Source organism: Eptatretus burgeri, chromosome 16, assembly GCF_056783735.1.
Source record: "Eptatretus burgeri isolate ZD-2024b chromosome 16, Ebu_testis_v1, whole genome shotgun sequence".
NCBI classification, from domain to species: domain Eukaryota; kingdom Metazoa; phylum Chordata; class Myxini; order Myxiniformes; family Myxinidae; genus Eptatretus; species Eptatretus burgeri.
Genome location: NC_140976.1, coordinates 11,493,980 through 11,518,921, shown reverse-complemented (window position 1 = coordinate 11,518,921; position 24,942 = coordinate 11,493,980). Strand labels below are relative to the sequence as shown.

General features: G+C 42.0%; 1 protein-coding gene across 13 annotated transcripts in view; it reads left to right on the top strand.

The window, feature by feature from the left end:
- Positions 1-24,942, top strand: part of TEX11 (testis expressed 11) — a 136,903-nt gene that overhangs the window by 87,670 nt on the left and 24,291 nt on the right. For all 13 annotated transcript variants that reach the window (XM_085859400.1, XM_085859402.1, XM_085859401.1 and 10 more), the window contains 7 exons: positions 1,936-2,014; positions 7,956-8,107; positions 8,360-8,445; positions 8,710-8,847; positions 8,954-9,056; positions 12,307-12,443; positions 17,105-17,190. In XM_085859400.1, coding sequence (XP_085715526.1) covers positions 1,936-2,014; positions 7,956-8,107; positions 8,360-8,445; positions 8,710-8,847; positions 8,954-9,056; positions 12,307-12,443; positions 17,105-17,190 — 781 coding nt within the window. The remainder of the gene's footprint in view (positions 1-1,935; positions 2,015-7,955; positions 8,108-8,359; positions 8,446-8,709; positions 8,848-8,953; positions 9,057-12,306; positions 12,444-17,104; positions 17,191-24,942) is intronic.

Sequence of the window (24,942 nt, the reverse complement as noted above, 5' to 3'; positions counted from 1 at the left end):
GCTCAAAGAGGTGTAATGTGCAGGAGTATGGGACTTCAGTGTACAGAACTCTGCCAGTGCAGGGAAAACTGTACTTGGTGAATATGAAAACTACCTCAGCAGACAAATGTCAACTCTAAACCATGTAGTTTTATTTAAATTTTGATTGATTTATCTTGATTTTAAAATGTCACTTGAACTGGTTGTATCTTATATATAACTTTTTTTCATGTTGTTATATTTACAACTTGTTAACTAGTGCGATACAATCGTGTTGTTATATTTACAACTTGTTAACTCGTGCTATACACAATGTTAAAAATTGTCTGTAATATTTTTTTTCTTAGAAATGCATCTGCATTGTAATACGTTTGTTCGTCCATCCATATGTCCATGTGTAATGCTCCTTTCCACCCATTGGTTGGACAGCTGCCTGACTCCACCCACAATTGTAACCTGCGAAGCCAAAGACATCTTCTGAGCTGTCATTTTCACCATCAACATGCCCTCCCTATGTTTTCCCTTCAGTGTAAAACAACCAGTGACTGTTAAAAGGGTCACCAAATGTTGAAGCGTTTGAGATGCTATACATCTTGGGCCCTGTGAAGACCACAGTACGTGCAGGCCTCAAGCTTTAGTCCTCAGGCTTCAGGCCTCTGGTGTCAGCCTGTGGGCCAGTGCAATTGGAATCTATCCGAGCTATATAACCACAATGTATTATATATGCACATAGGCAGTGGGCATGGTTTTGCTTCAAACCCGGGTTGTTTTGTATTTTTGGAAGCGATTGAGGCAGCGGTATGTTGCCTATACACTGCCCAAATAACTGTTGCATTCTGTCGAGCAAGGCCTTTTATCGTGGAGCTTCCATGGGTCCCTGCTCGTTATATTTAATATATTTTTTATATTTGATTATTTTGTTTTGAATGACTTTTTTTTTTTTTAATTGTTAAGCCAATTGTTTTCATGGTGTTATATAAAAGGCTGCTGAAATATTTGTTTGCATCACTTGTATGAATAAATAAAAAAGATTATATAAGAGGGAAACAAGTTATTCATGAGCACACTGGTAGCCATCTTGGAATAACCTTAGTCTGACCTTGACCGAGGTGACCTCGCTCAGGCACTCTCTTCTCATAGCTGAGCCTGGTGTTGGCTCAGTGGTTAGGGTGGTGGCTTGGGATCATAGGGTCCTGAGTTCAAGCTCCGTCGGCCGCTGAATCAATACACCAGGGGGTTGACTCAGCCTGTCATCTTTCCGAGGTCGGCAAAATGAGTACTAGTTCCAGTGTGTGTACTGGTGGAGGGGCACTGCATCAGCGACACAGTCGCGCTTCAAGAAATGATAGCTACCCCGGCAGCTAAGCTGCCATACGACCACCACCACCTTCTCATAGCTTCTGTGTGGCCCAAACGATGTGTGCCAACTTTCGTTCTTTTATTCCACCATGTAACGATTTTTTCTGAAAGCCGCTGGACTATTCCATCCCCTCTCCTTCTAAACTCCCTTTCCATTTCTTTCCTTTTTAATCCTCCCCCATTTTTTTTATTTTTTTTTTAACGAATGTTTTGTCTTTTTCTCTCTTTTCTGCTTCCTCTCACAGAAATCTCTTAGGTAGATGGTTACAGAAGCTTATTTTTGAGGGATATGACATGTTCTTTAATGCAGCGTTTCCTTTTGGACTTCTATCACAAGGCAGCTTCAGTTGGTTCGAATTCCACAGCATTGGATGTAAACCAGAATCGGTGTTCAAGTCGGCACACGACCGCTGAGCTATACTGCTGCACTTTTGGCCTGGACCAAGTTAAAAACGTTAATTGGAGAAGTATTAAGGATATGTTTAACATGGCATTGGTATTCAAGTCCAGAAAATGTGATTGATTAATCAGTTTGTTTGATTGTTTATCTCTCCCTTTGTTTATTTTTTATTTATTTCTCTTCCACATTTCATGCAGCCGTGCAGAAGATCCTCAAACACAATCTTCCATCAGATTTGGTGTTCAATGCTGTGCGAATGGTGATGCAAAACGGAAGGTAAACAAGCTCAGAGGGAAAACAAGAAAGTTGCACTCCTACCAATGCTGATTGGCTATGATAAGAATGCTTCAAATTGATGAGGCTGTTGAAAGCTATAAACAAAGAATTATATAAACAGCACTGAATCATTGTCTGTCTCCTGGACCAAATAGGTGTTTCACAGTTTCCATTCTGTGATGCACCACCTGAAAACTTGAGCCAAAAACCTATTCTCAAAGTGTTCAACTCTTTTTGACCCTGTAACGTGAAATGAAAGCGAGAGAAAAACCTTCAGAGTGTAGGCTTTATTCCACTTGATTGAAGCCGCTTCTACGGGCACATCAGGGGATACAGGTGCAGCTAGGAGTACATATGTAGCAATGTATACATGTGCAGTAGATCACCGCAAAATAAATCAGCATAAGCACGGAGTCCGGTATACTCTCAATTCTCACCATTCAACGAGCACCAAGTGGACTGCTGCCGTAAATGACAATGCCCCAGGGACAATCCCCCCGACCGCGCGGAATCTTGGCTTTATCTATCCCGTTCACGAGCCGCGCGACATGTGATCGCGCGTCACGACCTTCAATTCACCACATTCTCCCCGTCTTTAAAATGTAACTAGAGGCCCAACTAACGCACCATGATTACTTCAGCGCTATAGGAGTATACATTTCAAGCAGTGCAAACTATTTAAACTACAGAAGCATACATGCCAAGCAGTGAGGATTATTTTGAGTTGTAGGAGCATGGTAATGAGCATCGATATATGATATAATGAGCATATAGGAGCATGAGCATCGAGCATGCCGATAATCCCCTTTACAGATCGAGTCGGCGAGGGGGTTTTATCCGTCGACCTCTCTGGGAGTAAATGGCGGTTTCACTTGAGGGAGGCTTCCGATCCTCTTGGTGAGCCTCGACTCGCGCCGGGGATGACTCCTTGATCGCTCTCGGGTGGAACGCGGCAGCTCCGTCGCCACCATTCCCGGGTGGAGTTCCTGGGGGGGGGGAACACCTGGGGAGGGAATGTCAGAGGGAGGAGTGCCAAATGGTGGTGTACCTGCGGGAGGAGTACCTGAGGGAGCCAAATGGCGAACCGACACAGTGGTCTCCCTGCCATCAGGAAGTCTGACATGAGCATACTCTGGATTAGCATCGATGAGTTCGACCTCCTCCACCATGGGTTCATACTTGCTTTGTCGTACCGGGCGTTTCATGAACACTGTTCCGGGATAGGTTAGCCAGTTGGGCACCGTTTGGCCGTCAACATAACGTCGCTGATGAGTAAACATTCGTTCGTGAGGAGTTGCATTGGTGGACGTACAGAGCAAAGAGCGTATGGAATTCAGAGCATCGAGAAGGGTAACCTCCCACTGCTCGGGCCCCAGTCCTCTCAATTTCAGCGCCAGAGTTACGGCTTTCCAAATGATTCCATGATATCGTTCCACCTGCCCATTACCCTGTGGGTTGTAACCCGTCGTTCGACTAGTTGCTATTCCGTGCTCTAATAGGAACTGTTTTAGCCCGGCCGACATGAAACACGGCCCTCTGTCTGAATGTATGTACGAAGGTTTCCCAAACATAGCGAAGAGGTCAGACAGACATTTCACGACAGTGCCCGAGGTCATATCCGAGCACGGAAATGCGAAAGGGAACCTTGAGTATTCATCAACAACAGTGAATATGTATCTGTTGTCTGTCTCGGTCGGCAGGGGCCCTTTGAAGTCGATATTTAGTCTCTCGAAGGGAGAAGTGGCCTTGATCAACCTGCCAGATGCCGCGCCATAGAATCTGGGTTTTAGTTCAGCACAAACAGGGCATGAAGCATTAATTTGTTTAATATCTTCGATAGAATAGGGAAGGTTTTGTCTGCGCACGAAATGTGCCATTCTGGTTACCCCCGGGTGGCACAGAGACACATGGAGGTCTTGCAAAGCCCGACTGATTGTCGCCGAACAGTAGACCCGAGAGAAGGTATCTGCAGCAGGGTTTTCCCTCCCGGGCCGGTAAACAATGTCGTAACTATAGCAAGCTAGGTCTATCCGCCATCTCATAATTTTTTCATTCTTAATTTTCCCGTTATTTTTCCCATCAAACATGAATGCAACGGATCGCTGGTCCGTGACGAGTGTGAAGTGGTTTCCCAGTAAATAGTGTCTCCATTTACGTAGGGCTTCGACAATAGCGTACGCTTCCTTCTCTATTGCTGAGTGTCTCTGCTCGCTTCCAGAGAGAGTTCTCGAGAAGAACGCGACGGGTCGTCCGGACTGATTGAGCGTCGTGGCTATCGCGTTATCGGAAGCGTCCGTTTCCACCACGAAAGGCACCGAGCTGTCGATCGATAATACCACGGAATTACCGATATCATCTTTGAGGCTGTGGAAAGCTTTTACAACAGCGGCATCTGGTGGGAAGTTTTTGCAATGCACTTGGGGATGTATTTTCTCGGAGTATTGGGAGATCCATCTCGCGTAGTAAGCGAACATGCCTATCACCTGGCGCATTGTCTGCAGGTCCTGAGGTGGGGGTAGCTCACGGAGTGGGCGCAATCGTTCAGGATCGGGCTTAATCGTGCCGTCGGCTATTGTGTAGCCGAGAAGGTCAATTGACCTTGCTGAGAATACGCATTTCTCGTAGTTGAGGGTCAGATTATATTTTCTAGCAATGCTCAAGAATCTGTCCAGATTCATATCATGTTCCCCCCGATCCTTACCGCACACCGTGACATTGTCCACGGAAACAAAAGTGTCTTTGAGGTTTTCATCCCAGATGATGTCGTCCATAACTCGTTGGAAGCAAGCTACTCCATTCGTGACACCGAACGGAATCCTCCTGAATTGGTAGAGGCGTCTACCTGCCTGGAACACGGTGTAAGGTTTGTCTTCCTCTCGGATGGGAATTTGATGATAGGCGCTTCGCAAATTGATGGTGCTGAATATTTTATAATTGGCCACGCGTTCGACCATCTCGTCAATGCGCGGCAAAGGGTAGGCATCGAGTTGGGTGAAGCGATTGACCGTTTGAGAGTAATCGACAACCATTCGTTTCTTATGGTTCTGGTTGGTGGTCACCAACACCTGCGCGCGCCATGGCGAATCGCTCGGTTCTATAATACCGTCTTCCAGTAATCGCTTGGTCTCAGAAGTGATGAAGTTCATATCGGCAGTGGTATATCGTCGCGATTTGATCGCTATCGGTTTACAGTCCGGCGACAAGTTAGCAAACAGCAGGGGGGACGATACCTCTGCGGTGGTCAGTGCATTTAGAATTAGACGAGGTTTGCTTCCTCCAAAGGGTATTTCGACGCTCGTGTGCTGCTTGAGGACATTATGACCCAGAATTACGTCTGCGCATAAATCACGAAGCACCAGTACCCTTACATCCCGATGTGTGTACCCTTTTACGTCCAATTCAACATTGCAGTACCCTCGTACGCTGGACTGTCGTGATGTGGCAGCCATGCATACCGTATTGTCTGTCGGGTGGATCTTCCATTTCCTGCCCTTCGCTAGTGAGCTGTTGACGAAACTTTCAGAGCTACCGGTATCAATCAGAGCCTCAGCCATATGCCCGTTAATTCGCACGTTGATGATAACCTTGGATAGATTCCCCGGTGAGGCTGCAGTTAGTTTCTTTTGTGAGTAGAGGGCCGCAGAAGTGGGTTTATTTCTCCTTAGAGTAGATTTGCATACCCTGGCATAATGCCCTTTCTTGTCACAATTCATGCATGTGGCATCTCTGGCGGGCCATTTGTTGCGGGGGTGTCTTTTATACCCACAAAAGAAGCATTTACCAACCGAAGTAGTTGCTGAGGAGTTTGACGAGGTCTAGGTATCCGATTCCTCGGGTTTTTCTCCATCCTCAGTGTCAGGGGTGCCCTGAGGGGTTCCTTGAGTTTCCACCGTAGCGGCGTTCATTAGCAGCATCGGTGTCCCATATGACTCAGATTGCTGCTGTGCCGTATCCATTGCTCGAGCCTGGTCGGCTACCTTTTCAAGAGTGGGTTGCGCTTTCTCCAGTAAGCGTTACCGTATGGGGGCTGACCTGAGCCCTTGAATGAACGCTTCTCTGGTCGCTTCATCTCGGTGTTCCTCGGCGGTTATGGCCCGGAAACTGCAGTCTTTTCCCAACTGCCTCAGAGCTTGCAGGAACTGATCAATTGTCTCCCCGGCTGCTTGCTTGCGTGTGTTGAGAAGATGTCGTATGTACACCTCGTTCTTACGCTTCACGTAGAGCGCCTGCAGCACGTCGATCGCTGCATCGTAGGTGTCACACTCCGAGAAGAGCCTGAATACACTGGGCGAGACATGATTCACAAGGGCGGCCAATTTGTCGGCTCCCTCTTCGATGATGGTCAGATAGTGTGAGAAGGAACGGAACCAATGCGACCATTTCATTTCCGAGTCAGTCGCGTTTGGGTCTGCGTCGAACCTCTCCGGTTTGTAGATCTTGTCCATCGTTGGTTGAGAGAGCCGAGGGAATCAAGTGGAATAAATTGAAATGAAAGCGAGAGAAAAACCTTCAGAGTGTAGGCTTTATTCCACTTGATTGAAGCCGCTTCTACGGGCACATCAGGGGATACAGGTGCAGCTAGGAGTACATATGTAGCAATGTATACATGTGCAGTAGATCACCGCAAAATAAATCAGCATAAGCACAGAGTCTGGTATACTCTCAATTCTCACCATTCAACGAGCACCAAGTGGACCGCCGCCGTAAATGACAATGCCCCAGGGACAATCCCCCCGACCGCGCGGAATCTTGGCTTTATCTATCCCGTGCACGAGCCGCGTGACATGTGATCACGCGTCACGACCTTCAATTCACCACATAACGTATTTTCTCCCCTGCCACTCGCCTTCTCCGACTGCAATGTCCAATCACCTGGTCCCCTTTGTTCCTCCGTCAGTCTGTCAACCTCCTAGCATTCTGTTGTTTAGCTGTTTCATGAGCCTTGATTAAACAAAGGAACTATTAATGAATTACTTCTCAGTTGCAGTGTATTTTGGATAAAACGATTGGGCTCGTGACTACAAAGTATTCTTCGAGCATAATAATAAAAATATAATTGCTTACAAGGATTATAAAACTTGCTTTTGCTTACTTATACAATTGCTTACATATTTTGCTCTTCTGCTATTACTCGCCATCTTAGATATGTTCAGTATGTATGTTTACAAATATATATGAGTAACATGAATTGTTCATTTCTACTGCACATACTGACTGGCTGAGCTGAGTCAGTTTTGTCCAAAAAAAAAAAAACTGGTTGCAAGGATCAGGTTAACTTCTGATGCAGAAAATATGGGCCTTGAGTGTATTTTGTGTCCTCAGTTTAGGGGGAATTAATTGATATTTGATCATACTCTTATTTCACCTTACAAGTCCAATAAATATTGTGTGACTTGTTTATTTTGAAATGTATTCCACAGGAACACCACAACTCCTCCTCCTCCTCCTCCTCCTCCTCCTCCTCCTCCTTCTCCTTCTTCTCCAATTATTCTTTTTCTTATACAATTATTCCCATGTTCTTGTGTGGTTGGTCTGGGGAATCTTGGCCCAAGTCTTTCATGAACTGGATAGCCAGGCCTGACATTCAACTCAGGTTCGGGTAGTAATTTGTAATTTGTTCAAAGTGTTGGTGATAGCTCACCTACTCTTCACCAAGGACACAGTGGGATCATTAATGTCCACCAACTAATGCTGTTGACAGGACACCCATTTAACGTCAATCTGAAGGATGGCATACATTGATGAATCGCCCTGCAGGAGCACTACCACATTGGCAGAATATCAGTAACAAATGTTGCCTCATATTATCTATGTTCTTTGTACTCTGAGGAAGTTACCATGCTTTACCCTAAGCATTCTGTTGCCAATCTCATTTGATGCTGGTGTTTGTGTTGCCTGGATTTGAAGTGTATTCCATTCCATGTTTTGTGCACATCTGCAGGGAGTCTGCTTGCAAGACTTGTCTTCCTTTTGTGTGCGAATCCCTCAGCCACACAACTTGTGGTCTTGAGGTTATCTTGCTGAAAATGGAAGTTGCTTTACACTTTGGAAACGAGGACGAGGCCAAAAAAGAGGCCGAGGATCTCATTGCTAGTAAGTTGCTTACACAGGGAAATCTCAGTTCTCTGCTTATGAGTGCTACAGTATGTAACCATTCTTTATATCGTGCTCTTGATTTTCCTGCAAACCCTTGACTGGATGTTTAAGTTTGTATTGGTAGTTAAGGTTATGTGACCACAAAGAATGCCGAGCTTAAAATGTGGAATATTTTGGTCCGCAAGACTAATATTTGCAGAATCCTCATGCATGTCAGCATTCATTACGTGATGATTTATCTTATCACAGAGCACCATTCTGGGAAGATGCTGAAAGAAATGCAGCAGGAGCATATGCACCTCTTGCTGTGGGGAAGAGCCTCATTCCACATTGAGGTACATTACAGCACCAGGAGTTGAATCTGCATGAGTACCACACGTTTTTAGGTTCATCTCATGGAAGTTTTGTCCACATTAATCACAGCCATGTTTTTTTTCAAACTGTGGGTGTGATGTTCTATGCAAAATACTGTTCCTTAAAATGAAGGGAGTACACATGGAGCATGAATCTCCAAAAGGAATTGCATCAGAAAAAACATTGATCACTTTCTTCCATAGCGCACTGACTATAATGTACCATTTGTCGTTTTCTTGTTTTAGGCGAAATGCTACGCTGACGCCCTCGTATGGTATGAACTGTCAGCTTCTTTTTACGCACCTGGAAAACTGGATTGCAACCTGGCAAAACTGTATCGCAACCTCGCCACCTGCTACTTGGAGCTGCATCGGCTCAATAAGGTTCTGCTTTTTGTAATTTGCAAGCAGTACAAAATTTATTATGACATAATTTTTTGTAAAACGTCTATGAAATGATGTTTTCTCTTTTTTTTATTGTCCAACATAGGCCAAGGAATCACTTTCCAAAGCACATCGGATTGAACCTGACAACCCAACAACAATTTTCCTTAATCTCCGGGTTGCTTTATTTGAGGGAGATGAGCAAAATGGTAAGATTTAGGAGAGGTGTTTACAGAGGTAAAGGCTGTAGATTTTCCAGGTAGATAGTGTATACAACTCAGTATTATGAATCATTTCATATCTATACTATAAGAGAGCCGTGTGTGTGTGTGTGTGTGTGTGTGTGTGTGTGTGTGTGTGTGTGTGTGTGTGTGTGTGTGTGTGTGTGTGTGTGTGTGTGTGTGTGTGTGTGTGTGTGTGTGTGTGTGTGTGTCACCATTTTTCTGAGATGGCTGGACGGATATTATTCAAACTTTCAGAGGTTCGTCATTGAGTGCCAAGGAGTTATTTAGTCATCAGTGGGTGCTAAGGAGGCAAAATAAAAATTAAAAATTCGATGTTTTTTTGTTTTTAAATTGCTGTATAATGCTGAAGCCTTTTTGATTAATGACTTATATTGAAGTATATATTATTATATTAATGACTTGTACGTATACATATATATATATATATATATATATATATATATATATATATATATATATATATATGTATGTATGAATAGATACAAAACAATTACCAGACATTTAAATTCAAATAAACCTCTTCCGGAAGCAGTCGAAGTTGGTGGTGCATCTTCTTCCTGAAAGGGACCATATTTATAGATCGGAGTCAAACCTAACCCAGAAACATGAACATCACATTAATGAGCATCCATTTGACGAATAACATCGAATTCCATTTCTAAGGTAACATTTTTACAATGTGCCTCTGAGCAAATAATCTACAGGGTGTTTACAGAGTTCCGTGACCCCCTCCACAGAACCTGATAAATTCGTATAATGGACACACAAGAGATATATATATATATATATATATATATATATATATATATATATATATATATATATATATATATATATATATATATATATATATATATATATATATATATATATATATATATATGTATATATATATATATATATGTATATATATATGTATATATATATGTATATATGTATGTATATATATATATATATATGTATGTATATATATATATATATATATATATATATATATATATATATATATATATATATCAACAATGAATACACCAAACTCTTATTGTCATAAAAACCAAAGTATTGACATTAACATGAACATATATAAATTAAACATGGGTTACCGAGGGGGGAGGGGGAGAGGAGATAATGGGACTTTGTGACCACCCTGTAGGATACAGTACATTTCTCTTTGCACAAAGTTGATTTTGTGATCTCTTGGTTTTGGATGTCACGGTCACTTGACAGTTGCAATTCCACTGGGTTTCTGCAAATCTCACAGGATTGTGTGTTAGACAGGTGACTGTGACGGGCCATTTTTCAATCGCTCGATCATGTCTAAGCCTTTGTAGCTTCATGAAAAGTAATATTATTGATCTCGACCCCATTCCTTAGTGGGTGGAGGAAAGTGTTTTAGGCCCCCCCAAAAAATTGACCGGCTAATGCCGGGTACCTCTGTTAATTGCAAATATATTAACTAATCAAGGCAAAATTGATGTGAGGCCTAAGTCACATTTGCTCTCCGGCGAGGATATGGCGGCCGTACGCCCTCTGAATTGACAGAAACGTGCGGCGGCCGCAGAGTTTCTGCGGTGGCCTCAGGGTGGCCCTACGCCGTTTGGCTATCTTTTACAGGCCAGGCCGTAGGTGTCGCCGTGGAATTATAACGCGGAGTTATAACTTTTTTCATTTCTACGTTGGCTGTAGCAATTCGACATGCCGTAGTTGTGACGTAGTTGTGTTCCACGTCGACCATACGCAGGGCGTACGGTGGGCTTGCGTTATTCGTGCGGCTGCCGTAGTCTCTTATCAATGAAAAATGAATTTTGCCCTAAAAACCGAATACATTTTAAAAAGCGAACACAACGAAGCGTTCATGTTTGTTCACGTGTCTCCCCCACCTGTTCGAGCCGCATCTTCGCGCTTTGTTCATTCAGTTCGTCAGTGGAAGTCCTCGTAAAAGCATCTCTCGTGTATTGATCGCTACTTTACCTCGTGTTTTCACATTGATCTGTGCTGATTTTTTTTTGTTTTACTCATCTTGTGTTTTAATTAATAACAAAAAAGCAATCCGATCACGTGGTGTGACGGACTGTCGGGCAAGGATTTAATTTCACAGAAAAACCGGTTGTAATTTGGAATATCCATGATTACCTCAGCCCGATGCGTTTGATGAAAGTGATTGTGGTTCTGGGGGAATCATGTTTGAGCTGCCCAGGGGGCAGCGCTCGCAGAGTGTGCGAGCGATCGGAACCCAGGCCGGAGCTCGAGCCTGTGTTAACCTTGGGATGTGGTGATTGTACCAGTTTACATACAATACACAGCCACCGAAGGTCATTTACTCATCTTATTTTACTTCAGACATGGGGAATTTCAGTTGAAAGTGTCTTGAAAGTGGGTTTTCTTGGAGTCCAGGAACAGAATAATTCACTCCATTATTTCTTATTGGGAAAATAGTTTGGGAATCGAACTTTTTGCAATCTGAACAGCCTCCTGGTACAAATTCAATTCGGATTCTGGGGGCACCACGTACTGGTATATTCCGAACTGTTATATTTTTATTTCAGTAAAAAAGAGAACTGGTATATATACCCACTCGTTACCGTCCGTCTGGCCGCACGTTCGCCTTAGGGCCCCCCTGCGGTCGCCTTGCGGGCACCTTGAGGCTACCTTGCGTCTGCCTTGAAAATTCTATGGCCGCCGCAGGGACGCCCTAAGGTCACCGTGCGACATCAAATCAAAGACCGTACGGCACCCCCACGTTTTCGGTCTCCACAATTTCTAAATACCCCATACGGCTACCCGAAAAATAAAAAGTTATGTGGCTGCTACATTGTGTGACCGTGATAATACTGCGGCCGCCGTATAATTGCTAGTGGCCGTATATTTTGGAGACCCCACGACAGCCGTGGCAAATGTGACTTAGGCCTAACCAGAGGATTGCTTGGAACATGATCAGGCAGTGTTGTACTCTGTGTAACAGCTTTTGCCTTCTTTAAAATACTACATTTGATTGCATGATACTTCAATTCAATCATCGGGATTTATATATATATATATATATATATATATATATATATATATATATATATATATATATATATTTTTTGTTGTTGTTGTTGTTGTTGGTAATGGTATGACTCGTTAATCACCCACACAACAACCATTAGTTTGTGAGTATTGCCTTCATTATTGCTCAACTTTCTCATTTGCTTTTCCACCCTCATCCTGCTAGCTTCACATGCCATGGATTGTTTGGTACAACTTGCCAACCAAGAAAAGGATTCTGTTGGCCGACTTGAGTCACTGCCGGCCGAGGACCAAGAAACCCCTGCTGATCTACTCAATCTGGCTGTACACGTTGCGCTGGAGGTGTTGAATATCTGGCGTCCTTCTTATTCTTCTTGTTATTTTCTTTCTTTTCTGCTTCCTGTTAAAATGTGCAAAAAAAACTTAGGAAAATGTTTAGGAAAATAATATATAATAAACTTAGGAAAAAATTAGTATTAGTTATTTGTCCCATGATTACCATGTCACCAGCACGTCTCAACATTCCCACATAATCAAGGCGATGTTTGATTAGGTGAACCAGCAGGGAATGTACTTCAAAATACCATAAATGAGAATATGGACACAGGCACGTTTAGATGATGCTGTACATCAAAATACACAATCTATTGTGTGTGTGTGTGTGTGTGTGTGTGTGTGTGTGTGTGTGTGTGTGTGTGTGTGTGTGTGTGTGTGTGTGTGTGTGTGTGTGTGTGTGTGTGTGTGTGTGTGTGTGTGTGTGTGTGTGTGTGTGTGTGTGTGTGTGTGTGGGGGGGGGGGGCTGCCTGCGTGTGGCTGCCTGTGTGTCACCATTTTTCTGAGATGGCTGAACGTCACTGTATCAGTGTGTTTCCGCCATAACTCCAAAACCATAAAATCGCACGGCCCGAAACTGTGTGCATACTATGGGAACTCCAAGGGAGTGCATGAATGAAAACTGGGTATTCAGATAAATTTAAGCACCTTTTGAAGATAATTTAGGGTTGCTCATTAAAAAACAAAAAGCCTTACCAAGATGGTGGCATGCAATTTTGGTCAGCCCGCTGTAACCTCACAGAGGTCTTAAGCTGCCATTTTGTTTTGGCCTGCTCAACAATCCCTTGACTTGGAGCAGGCTGCAACGTTTTTTTGTTTGTTTTTTTTGTACGATGAAGCGTTCAAAATAAATTTTTTCACTTTCCTCTCTCATATCATCAAATGCATGATCTTCATACCTATGAATCATTGTATACATTGTTTTTTTCAGTGCTATAATCTTCAAATTAGGAGTTTGGAGCAGTGCTATTTTTCCATACTACTCTGAGCGATTTCCTCCCCCCCCCACCCCCTTTTTACTCCTCTGAGCTTCCAAGGTTAATCATGACAACATTTTATAGGATCACGTATTTTTACCATGATTTACCTGACTCGGGGTTTTAAACTAATTTTCTCACAATTCGTAACTTAAAAACATGCGAGGCACCACCTGATGCCATCTCCTCGGGTAGATCCATATATATATATATATATATATATATATATATATATATATATATATATATATATATATATATATATATATGTATTGTATAATGCTTTATAAAAAGCTCAATTTTTGGCAGATTTTAAGCCAGATACCTGGATGTGATTTTCCTTACTCTGCATTATATAATGCAATTTTCCCTACTCCTATGAGCTCCCAAGGTTAATCATGACAAAACTTTATAGGATCACATTTTTTACCATGATTCACCTGACTCGGTTTTAAACTAATTTTCTCACAATTCATAACTTATGTACACACAAGCTAACACCTGTCTCCATCTCCGATGGTAGATCCATATACAGTAAACCCTCTAATATCGTGGGTTCCAATATCGAGGGTTTCTCCCAATCATGGGCAACCTATTGTGGTATTTAATTTCGGCCAGTCACAGTTTTTGAGCTGAGATGAGTCATTGTTTGCATCAGCATGTACGATTAGCTCCCATTACGAGCCTTTTGTTGTTTCTCGCACACCTCCCATTACGACACCGTTAATTGTAGTAATCAGACCAGCATACGGGAACGATGCTAAATTTAACAATGAATCGTCATCGACCAGAAAATGACAGATGGAGATCATGACAGTTAATCATGGCGCCCAAATGTAAAACGATGGACAAAATTAATCATGCCAAAAGACAGAGAAAGGTTATGACATTGTGCAAAGAAATAGAGTTGGTGGATACGTCAGCAAGAAGTGAAAGTGTGGCATCTGTGGGCCACCATTATGAGATCAATTAATCAATTGTGTGTAAACGTGAGTCAAATATCCGTTCAAGGGTTCCTGCCAGCAAAGCGCAAAAGGTTCATTGCAGTCTCGTGATCATCATATTGAAAGAATGGAAAAAGCACTTAATAACTGGATCGAGGACCAAACAGAAAAAAGTGCCTTTTAGTGGACTGGGAGAACCCATTGTGGATTTACTTGGGTTTTGAGTGGACCAGTGTATAGCAGAAATCATTGTGGATTTACCAACATTTCCACGAGGCACCCGGGGCTGAAGGCTCCAGTTCAACCATGGCTCATGGAACCAATTGAGGTGAAGGGATTTATGCTGGAGCAGGTTTTTAACATCAAAGAGATGGGATTATTTTGGAAGAGGATGCCATCTCGTACCTTCTTGTCCAAGCAGGGAAGATCTGCTCTAGATCAAGGTGGCTTGAGATCGTTTTACCCTTCTTCTTTGTGGCAATGCAGCAGCCGACTTTGTCGCGCTTCCGATTATCCAACAGTCATCACAAGTTCTACATCCACATCTTTCTAACCCCACCCTCCCACAATAGCAGCAGCATAGTTTTCATAATCTCCAAGCTAAGTCTTGTGTTTTCTATTTACGGCAGAGAACACTATGAACGAATCCGCAATGTTTACCCTCACCCACCTCACTGTTTTGGAATATATTTAAAAGGTAAAACTCTTGTACTTTTGTTGTTTTTTATGTTGTATTTATTGTATTTATATGTTTATTTCAATGATAACATGCTTTATGTATTTATCTCAATTATAATGTGTTTACTTCTTGCTGCCGTCGATCTTCCTCAATATTTTCTCAAGGTCCAGACACTGAACCCCCCTCTTCCCATTGTCCCTTGGTTTCCACAATCATGTTTTTAACTATTGCGGCATTTTCCAGGAACCTACCCCCTCACGATATTGGAGGGTTTACTGTATACAATGCTTTAAAAAAGTTTTTTTTTCGGATTTCAACCCGGTTACCCAAATAATTGTTGAGATTGTGAGCTCCGATCGTCAAATATGATATCAGATGTGAAAAATAACTTAATTCGGACATTACAACGGTCGGTAAGATCGGCGAAGGAGTCAGGTGATCTCTCAAATCTGCTAATCACTCATTATTCAAAAACCAAAAATAGTACAAAAACAACCTATGTATAGATTTATAGATAGTTACTGCTCAACTAACGACATAACTCTCAACAGTGAAATATGAGTTTGTAAAAAAAAAGGGAAACCTCACCTAAAAATGGCGCCAAGCTGCTCTCTGTTCGGGAAATGTACATGAGGTATTTGTGTGGCGGTATTCAACGCCAGGGCTCAGAAACCGCCGTGCAGTTTCTTTTCACAAGCAAATATGCCGACCGTTCCTCTTGCACCAGGTTCGTTCACCACGATCGCCCACCTTCCTCCTCGAATATACGACGAGACTTTTTCTGAGACCCCGTGATAAGGCAACGAGGCGCGTTCTTCTTCCCTCCTCAAACGTACATTTTTCACGACTCAGCCTAACAGTCAATGGCTAGTGTTTTGTTCCAGTGCACCAACAAATTCACCTCAGCTCGAACCCGAGAATCGTGCAGCCTTTTTCACCATGTCGAGGGGAAGCCAGCGAGCTAGATCCTTTTTGCCTCCAATCACGTACCTCACACAACTCTCCTCTTCCCCGAACCTTCTGACCTCACGCCCATCCATCATCCACCCCAGGGGCATTACATGGTTTGCTCGTTGTCATTCCTGGAGGTGGGGTTTTTTGCCTGCTTGAGACGTTCAGCTCGGTTGTTTTTGACGAGTGAATATGCTCGTGTTGTTTTAAGGACATGATTCCTTTTCATCGTCGGTCTTGTAAATGCAAAAATATAGGAAAAGGTCATCGGGTGAAATCGCATATTGGCAGAAATTATCCTTAAACCCTACCTAATTAACATAGCACTGCCCCACACCCCACACCCCTGTATGTGCGATGACACATACAACTTAAGCTGATAGTTTCCCTACTTAAATTACATCGAGATGTCTCCTGCTCATCCACGGACCATGATACAATCCTATCTTTGCTGTGAAATTCCTCCATCTACCCACAAGGAGTCACGTGATCTCTCAAATACGCTAATCGCTAATGACTAAAAAAACAAAAATAGTACTAACGCAACCTATGTATGGATTTATAGATAGTTACTGCTCATCTAACGACGTAACTCTCAACGGTGAAATATGAGTTTGTTAAAAAAAAAAGGTTACCACCATACCACCTTAAAAAAGGTTACTAACTTCTCCATTTTTACATCCTGAGAAAATTTTAAAATGAGCTATTTTGATAGCTTGATAAATAAAATGTTTGTCTGTAAATTTGTGCTTAATTGTGGCAGTCCAATAGATGTACGTTACATCCCAGGCAACATGGGTATCTAATGTGGGGAGAGAAATGGTTGAGGAGGGAGGGGAAGGGTTGAGGTGGGGTGATGGGAGGCATGGGAAGGGTTTGGAGGAGGGACCCAGTGCTGCCTGACAATGCCGGGTACCTTTGCTACGAGAGAATATATACATTATACAGTAATAGCAAACCGTCATAAATACATTTTCGGAGATATCCTTTGCTCCTATTTAAATATGCTGATCAGTATTGTATGCTCTAATCATCGCTTGATGTATCAAATTGCACCAAAATTGATGGCAAGGATTATTCATGAATTTTATGACACTTGTTTGTTTTGTGTGTTCCTAGCACAAACAGCAGGCCACTGCTGTTAAAGCTCTGGAGGCCATTATTTCCACCAGCAGTTGCACACAAAAGACTCTTTATGCCTTACGGTGAGGCATGGCACGTGTTTATGCAACCCTTCACTCTCGCACAAGTAAAAGCCACTTGTCTCCAATTTGTTAATCCATGAAAGTGTCAGTTGTGGGCAAGAAACTGTCACAGCATTATATTATTTGTGTCCCAATGCTTATGAATTGTAAGATTCTTCTAATAATCAGGGCTTAAGCTGGACAAAAGAAATCTTTCGATTTATCTAATTTGCTCTCGAATTGTGGAGCCAAATCAATCTTTTCCTGAGCCAAACAAAGCATGACAAAACAAGAAAAAGAACAGAGATTGCAGACCCTCACCAGGACTTGTTTTGTGTGGTGTTTGTGTACTGGTGTGTTACATAATTAATAAGAGATAAAATTGGAACTGCCACTTTATAACTGCTGGCAGTGATGACCGGGTACCAAAACGTACTGCTTTGATACAACCGCGCTTTAATCGGACACCTGACGCTGACCCGTGACGTTTATTATTATTATTATTATTATTATTATTATTATTATTATTATTATTATTATTTAATTTAGAATGGGATTAAAATGAATTCAATTCAAATCAAATGGAAGACCAAATAGGTAGAGTCCTGCATTGGAGTAATCAGAAGGAACCCGAACAAGCAAAAAGCAAAGATGACGTCATCTGGATAGGATTCTGGAATCTGGAATCCTGGATAGGATTTGCATTTCAGCTGCTACTCCTCTACCCTCAAACCCATCCAGGCACAGCCAAGTGAGCCTGATTCAATAAATACAAATCTAATATAATTAAAAAGTACCCAGATCAAATTTTTAAAATTATTCTGGCTGCCAGACCATGCTTCTGATCAGGTAGAAATTTAAAACCTATATTCCCCATCACTACTAGATCATAATTGTGAAGTTTCACATCAATTGATTAAGCGGTTCCAGAGAATTTTTAAAAAATATTTTCGCTCTGCATGTCTTAAGGTGAGGTTGCCAGACCATGACATCAATTATTTGTGAATGCCATGGTGTCCCCAAGGTTTGGGGAACATTTGTGTGAAGTTTCCCCTCGATCTGTCCAGCTGTTCTGGAGAAGATTTTTTTTGAATCAGTTTTCGGGTAAATCCAATATGATTGCCAAACCATGTGACCAATGACGTCATATGTGTTGACCTTTTGTTTCTCCTGGACAGGCAGTCATACGTGTAGAGTTTCACCTTGATGTGTTCAGCCACTTCAGAGAAGATTTTTGAAGGTTAAAAAAAAAAAATCAATATGGCTGCCATATTGTGTGACCGATGACGTTATCAAATATTTTTCTGTGGATTATTTTATCCCTATATATGATCCTCAGAAATTTTCATACTGATCAGATCTAGCATTCTACATATGTAATTATAACGTCATAACGAAGGCACCTGTGACGTCATAAAGAAAATCACACTTATCCCCCATGAGGAGCACTTACCATGTGCCAAGTTTATATTTTATCCTCGGTGCGGTTTCAGAGATGCAGAGGTCCAAGGATTTTATGTTTTTCCAACAATGCTGCCACACCACATGACCCATGACATCATAATTATCAATAAAACATTCTACATGAGTAGTCGCTCCTATGGTGAAAATTTCATCTCAATCCGAAAAGCAGTTGCAAAGAAAAACAATAAAGTTCTGTGCGGACAAACAGACAGAGACAAACAAACAGACTCAAATGTAATACCCTCTCTTCCAGCGAGGGTAACTAGAACAACACTTGGTCGAGTCCATACCTCCACCAGGCTGAACAATTTACTGATCGGCCAGATCTATATCCGGACCTTAACTAAAATCGAATTGGCTTGTTCTTATCACCTCCCCAAATCATCTACCAAGTTTTGTTATAATCCGTCCACAACCTTTTGAAATATCGTGATCTATATTGTTTTTGGCCCCATCTCTCTCTGGTGAAGAATCACTTTAGAACATTACTAAATTCTCGGATCGGTTCGGATAGTTCATGAAAATCGAATGAATTTGTCCTTGGCAGACACCCAATCTGTCTACCAAGTTTCGTCCGAATCTCTCCATAACTTTTTGAGATATCCTGCTCATAAACAAACAGATGGGTGAAAACATAATGTCCATCAACCTTCTGTGGTAGAGGTAATAAAGACTCATTGAATATAAACATTTAATTCACATTTCCAATTGTATAGGCATATACATACATATTAAAAAAATATATGCACACATACATACTGTGATAAAGCCTGGTGTTGGCTTAGTGGTTAGGGTGGCGGCTTGGGATCCCAGGATCCTGAGTTCAAGCCCCGTTGGCTGCTGAATTAACACCAGGGGGTTGACTCAGCCTGTTATCCATCTGAGGTCGGTGAAGTGAGTACCAGTGTACTGGTCCCGGTGTATGCCCCGATTAGAATAGGTGTACCATATCCCTGTGTGTCGTAAGAGGCGACCAGGGTTGGCGTCAGGAAGGGCATCCGGCCATAAAAAAAACATTGCCTCAAGAAAAAGCCCAACCCCTGCACAGCAGGGAAAAATGGCTGTAAAAACGGGTTTTTTTTATTTTTATTTTTATACATAATGTGATATATGCAAGATAAAAATATCATTCACAGTTCCAATTATATACAGTATACATATTGAAATTGTATGTATGCATACTGTGAGAAATGTATACATATAATACATGCACAAAACATATTGTTGTGTGAAAGGAAGGGGATCCATTGTTAGGATGTACTGAGAATCGCTTTGGCCGTGTGCTTGTGTAGATTAGATTTACGCTTGTAACAGGAATCTGTCAGAGCTAAGTCATATTGTAAAATGTGCACTGAGGAGGCAGTGATCGTCACCTGTAAGGAAGTTTAGAGTAAGTTGTATGTGCTAAACCTCTGTACAGGCAAGGACATGTGGAGGACTTGTGGGCACAAAGACGCCAGGGAAGCGCTAAGCACTTATAATGGGAATAACGTGGGCCGTTTTGGCGAAGGACTGAAAGGCAGGTCCAGAGGAGTGAGCTGTGGAGCCCTGGAGAGTAGTGGAACGGCCTGGAAGGTGGCACCGCCCACTGACAGTAGCCGGCCAATGAGAGGAACCCACGGTGAATGAGTGTGGGCCCTGAGGTTATAGAGCTACCTACGTCTGCCCATACATGCGGCAGATCACCAGGGCGAGTTGAGCTTCTGGTTTGAGACGTATCATCGTGCTCTCTCGTCGCTGATGAGACATGGATGTTTCGATATACTGCGGACGCCATCTCCCCACCATCGCATATCATCACCTGTCATTGTACAGTCAGGATCAGCTCTTGCCAGCTCAAGTTCTCGCCTGTCTCTTTGTTTCTTGTGCGAGTCCGGTATTTCGGCACCATTAGCGGTGTTTAGTTTTATCATATATAAATAAGCTTGTGTGCTCCTTTCTGCCCTATTTGTGTCTGTTCGACACCAGATCAGCTCCATTTATGTTTTTTTGTCGTGTCCTTCCTCATCCCCCGTATTGTCCACCATAATTATCCCTCATAATTAATCATTAACTGCAAGAAGCATCTTCCCACGTGAGTATCCGCAAGTTTTGGTTTGTATTGAGCAATCCTTGAGGGAGATCATACAATAAATGAATGCAGTATAAATTCAGAGATCATTTGGCTCATTAGTGAGGATCAAAGACACTCGGCATGATGGTCAACGTGACTATAGTAAGTCTCAGGGTGTTCAAACATTGATGTATTGGATGGCCAACCCAAATTACTACAAGTCATTAGGTTGTCAGCCAAACAACCAAATAATTTTTGCTTATTTCGATGCGAGCCTAAAGGCCCAGTCACGCCTTGACGTTTTAGCCAGCAATGGCAACGTATTAAAATGTATGTAAAACGCTGGCTTATGTTGAACTTTTGATGTTTTTTTAAAGATCCGGACGTATTCATAACGACTTGGTCTTATGCACAACATATTAGTAACGGCCACAGAACGTTTCGTTGTCTTATAGATAACTTATACCAACGAATGCTGAGCCTGTTGTCGGCGTTCACAACCTATGCCCAACGATAGTCTAACTTATGCATAGCGCACTGCACGTATCGCCGAAGATCACGTGGCGTAGCCTATTATAAGGCTGCCGCACATCATATAACCACCGGATTCAAATCATAACCACTGGAGAAATGGAAGTGTCAACATCGCAGTCACACCTTGGCGATCTTGCCAGCGTATGCCGACCTCTGAAAAATGCATCTAAAACGTTGGCGCACGTTGAATATGGTATGGGTAAGTTTGGTATGCGTGAATAGAACGCTAAAGTACGCTATCATACGTCGTAGTAAGTTGAGTACGTCTTGTAATTTTAAACATGTTGAAAATTTTACGACGTACTTGCCGTATGACACACGCTCCGCATGCGATGGGAATAAGTTGTACACACGGTATGCGATCGTTGACACACATCGACACACGTTACTTGAATGGTACTCATAAGTCAAAACACGTCAAGGTAAGAGTTAGCGTCAGTGTTCCAGACTCCCGGGTTTTTTTTTCTTCGGTATGACGGTGTTCAGTGTACAGTGCGGTTATTATTTAAATCGTTGAGCGGCAGCCTATTAATTATATTATATTATAACCGCACTAGAAATCTAAGTGTCAAAATTACCATCATACCGAAGGAAGGAAGAAAAAAAAATAAAAATAAAACCAGGGAGTCTGGAACACTGACGCCAACCATTACCTTGATGTGTTTCGACTTATGAGCACCTTACAAGTAACGTGTGTTGATGTGTGTCACCGATCGCGTAACATGAGTACAACACATTACTCATAGGTTAGAAATAAGTTTCGGGTAAGCTAAACATTACCTCGACGTGTTTCGACTTATGAGTAACTTACAAGTAACGTGTGTCGACGTGTGTCAACGATCGCATATCGTGCCTACAACTTATGGCCGGCGTTATGCAGAACGTGTGAGTCATACGCTGGCATAAGTCTTAAAATTTCAAGCATGGAAAATTTGAGGACAACCGAAAAGTACAACGTTTAAAGCCAGCGTACAACGACATATGCAGTGTTTTTCAGCGTGCTCTCAATGTTATCAAAACTTACCCATAACGTATTCGACGTGTACCAGCGTTTTAGACAAATTTTCAAAAAATCGGCATAAGCTGGCTAAAACGTCAAGGTGTGACTGGGCCTTAACAGTAACATGTAATAGATAAGAACATTTTGACATGGATACTCACTTATAAATTTACATTTTGTATATTATTACTCCATAATTACACACATAGGTATAAATTTGTTTTGTATTTAAATGATTGCAGTGACTAAAAGCATTAATTATTTTCAAACCTGCTGAAGAAGCTCAGAAGAAGAATCATGAACTCTATTTTGGACTTCAAAAACACTCCTACTTTGACTGAGTAACATGTCTTGGAGCTCTGTGCTCCTTTCTCTGACTCCAGAACTTAAATGCACCATCAAAATAACGGCTGTCATCATCATCATCATCATCATCATCATCATCATCATCATCATCATCATCATCATCATCACCTCACCATTAATATAAATCACCATAGCAGTGCTGAGGTGTGGTATTGTCATTCTGTTGCGCAGGGCTGTCTTGGTCAAATTTATTGCATTAACACCTCATTCACAGTCAACAGTTGACTTGGGTAAAAGCAGCATAAATTCACACAGATATACCATGAGAGGATAAAGATTTGTCATCACATTGTCAGGTAAGAATGGGCACAACCTATTTTAAATTCATACCTTTGGAAGGTGCAGATAAGATTTGTTTGAATAGCTTCCATTCTGCATTAACACTTGTATGATTACTAAGGCTGGCATGATCTTTAGAAGTGGGTCCATACCTTGGTAATCTCATCCCCATATACACCAAAATTAAGACTGGTCACTTAAGGGACACTTGCAGGGAACATGAAAGTGAAGGTACCAATGTGGTCCATATTATTCAACTGATATGTTATTATCCTTCATACCTCATATACTGATCAAATACACACTCTGTTTCTTTACACATTGTCTCACTGTCCTGACGTGGTGAAGTTTGTAACTCAAAGCCATCAGAATTCACATGTTCAGGTACTTTGGCAGGTAAAGTCATGTACTTTGTACCAATGTGTATATTTAATGAGGTGAACAGGCAGATTTAGATGTGTGTATCCAGTGCTTAACAAAAGTATATTAACTTATTTTTTTAATACCAACATTTAACAGATTGTCACAGATGCTGGCAAAACAAACATCAATAATCAAAATTAAAGACTTGGCGATTGAAAACATGCATTTGACTCGTACCATGCTCAACATTTACCTGGAATGTTTTGTAACAAGCTCGTAGATGCGTCGACGACAACAAATCACATGGCTTGTTACGAAAGAGGATTACGGGATTCCACAAATGGCGCATTTAAGAAATTCATATTTATCCTACAAAAAAATGCTTGCGTAAAACACTTTAATTTATCATGTTTGCATTTAAAAAAAATGTAATTTTTCGCCAGAACAACATGATGGATAAACGCAAGTGTGTTTGAAATGTGTTTGCATTCATTTTGATGCGATGGCGCATCAAAGTTGACAATGTTGAATCGTGCTGCACTGACAAATGTAGTTTGACATATGTTGACAAATTAATGTAGGGAGTTCCATTTAGCTTTTTGGCAAGTATATCATTAAATATATTCACTAAAACCAATTTTGATTTGTATTGGTGAATTGGTGAACAACAGCTTAAACCAAGAATAAGGTGACTTCATCATGCTGTTAGCATTTCATATAATTGCCTTCTTTATTGGGTTATATCTGCCTGTGCAGCACATACCTGAATAATATTGGATGCAAGTGACCTTGAGGACAAAGTTGATCTTCTGTGGTGATGATATTGGAAGGGCACAAAAACAAAGAAACTTTTTTCATGTTTCAACTCTCTACAAGCTCTAATATCAGCTTCAGATGTCAGCTATTTTGTTTGATAATGTTACATCTCTGGACTAGAGGGTAAAATGGGCAATAAATCAGAATAGTTACATCACAGTACATGTTAGCCAAAGTATGGTGTAATTCTCACAAATGATAAAATGTGTCAATCACAAAGGGTGGAGGAGCTCCTTGTGCGCCAATGGCCATCCATATCGAGTGCCTGACGATGTCTACGAATGTCGTCCTGTAGTTGGGTTACTTCTTATTAGGAGGTTGGTGGCAGGCTTTGCACTCCGGCCACCGTAAAACCCTTCATTCTGCAAAACATTCCAGAAGCATAAAAAAACCTGAAAAACCACTCCGTGGGAGTACCTCCTGTGCAGCTTCCCTTTAGAGGGCAGCTCACTGGATGATAGCATTGGGGCAAAGCCTTCGGGACCCCCAATCTTTGATAGGAAGGAAACCATGGGGTAACATTCCCGGGTCAGATTGTGGGAGAGTGTGTCGTGATGGTGCTGAGGTGTCGTCCACAAGACGGCGGTTTCCTTGGGTTACCCTGAGGCGGTCCCTTTGGGTTGGTGCCTGGAATGTTCTATCTCGAAGAGAGGTTGATCACCTGTCTATCATCTGAGCTAAAGCGTTTGGACATCGGTATTGCAGCACTCTCTGAGGTTCGGAGACCGGAGTGCAGCGAGATCATGGCGTGTGGTTACACCTACTATTGGTCTGGTCGCTCTGATGGTTACCATGCCCAAGGAGTTGCTGCAGCTGCATCCAATAAGCTGACTCCAATTATAATTGAGGTAACACCGGTCAACGAGCGTATTATGAGACGAAGGAGTCGTCACTCCTT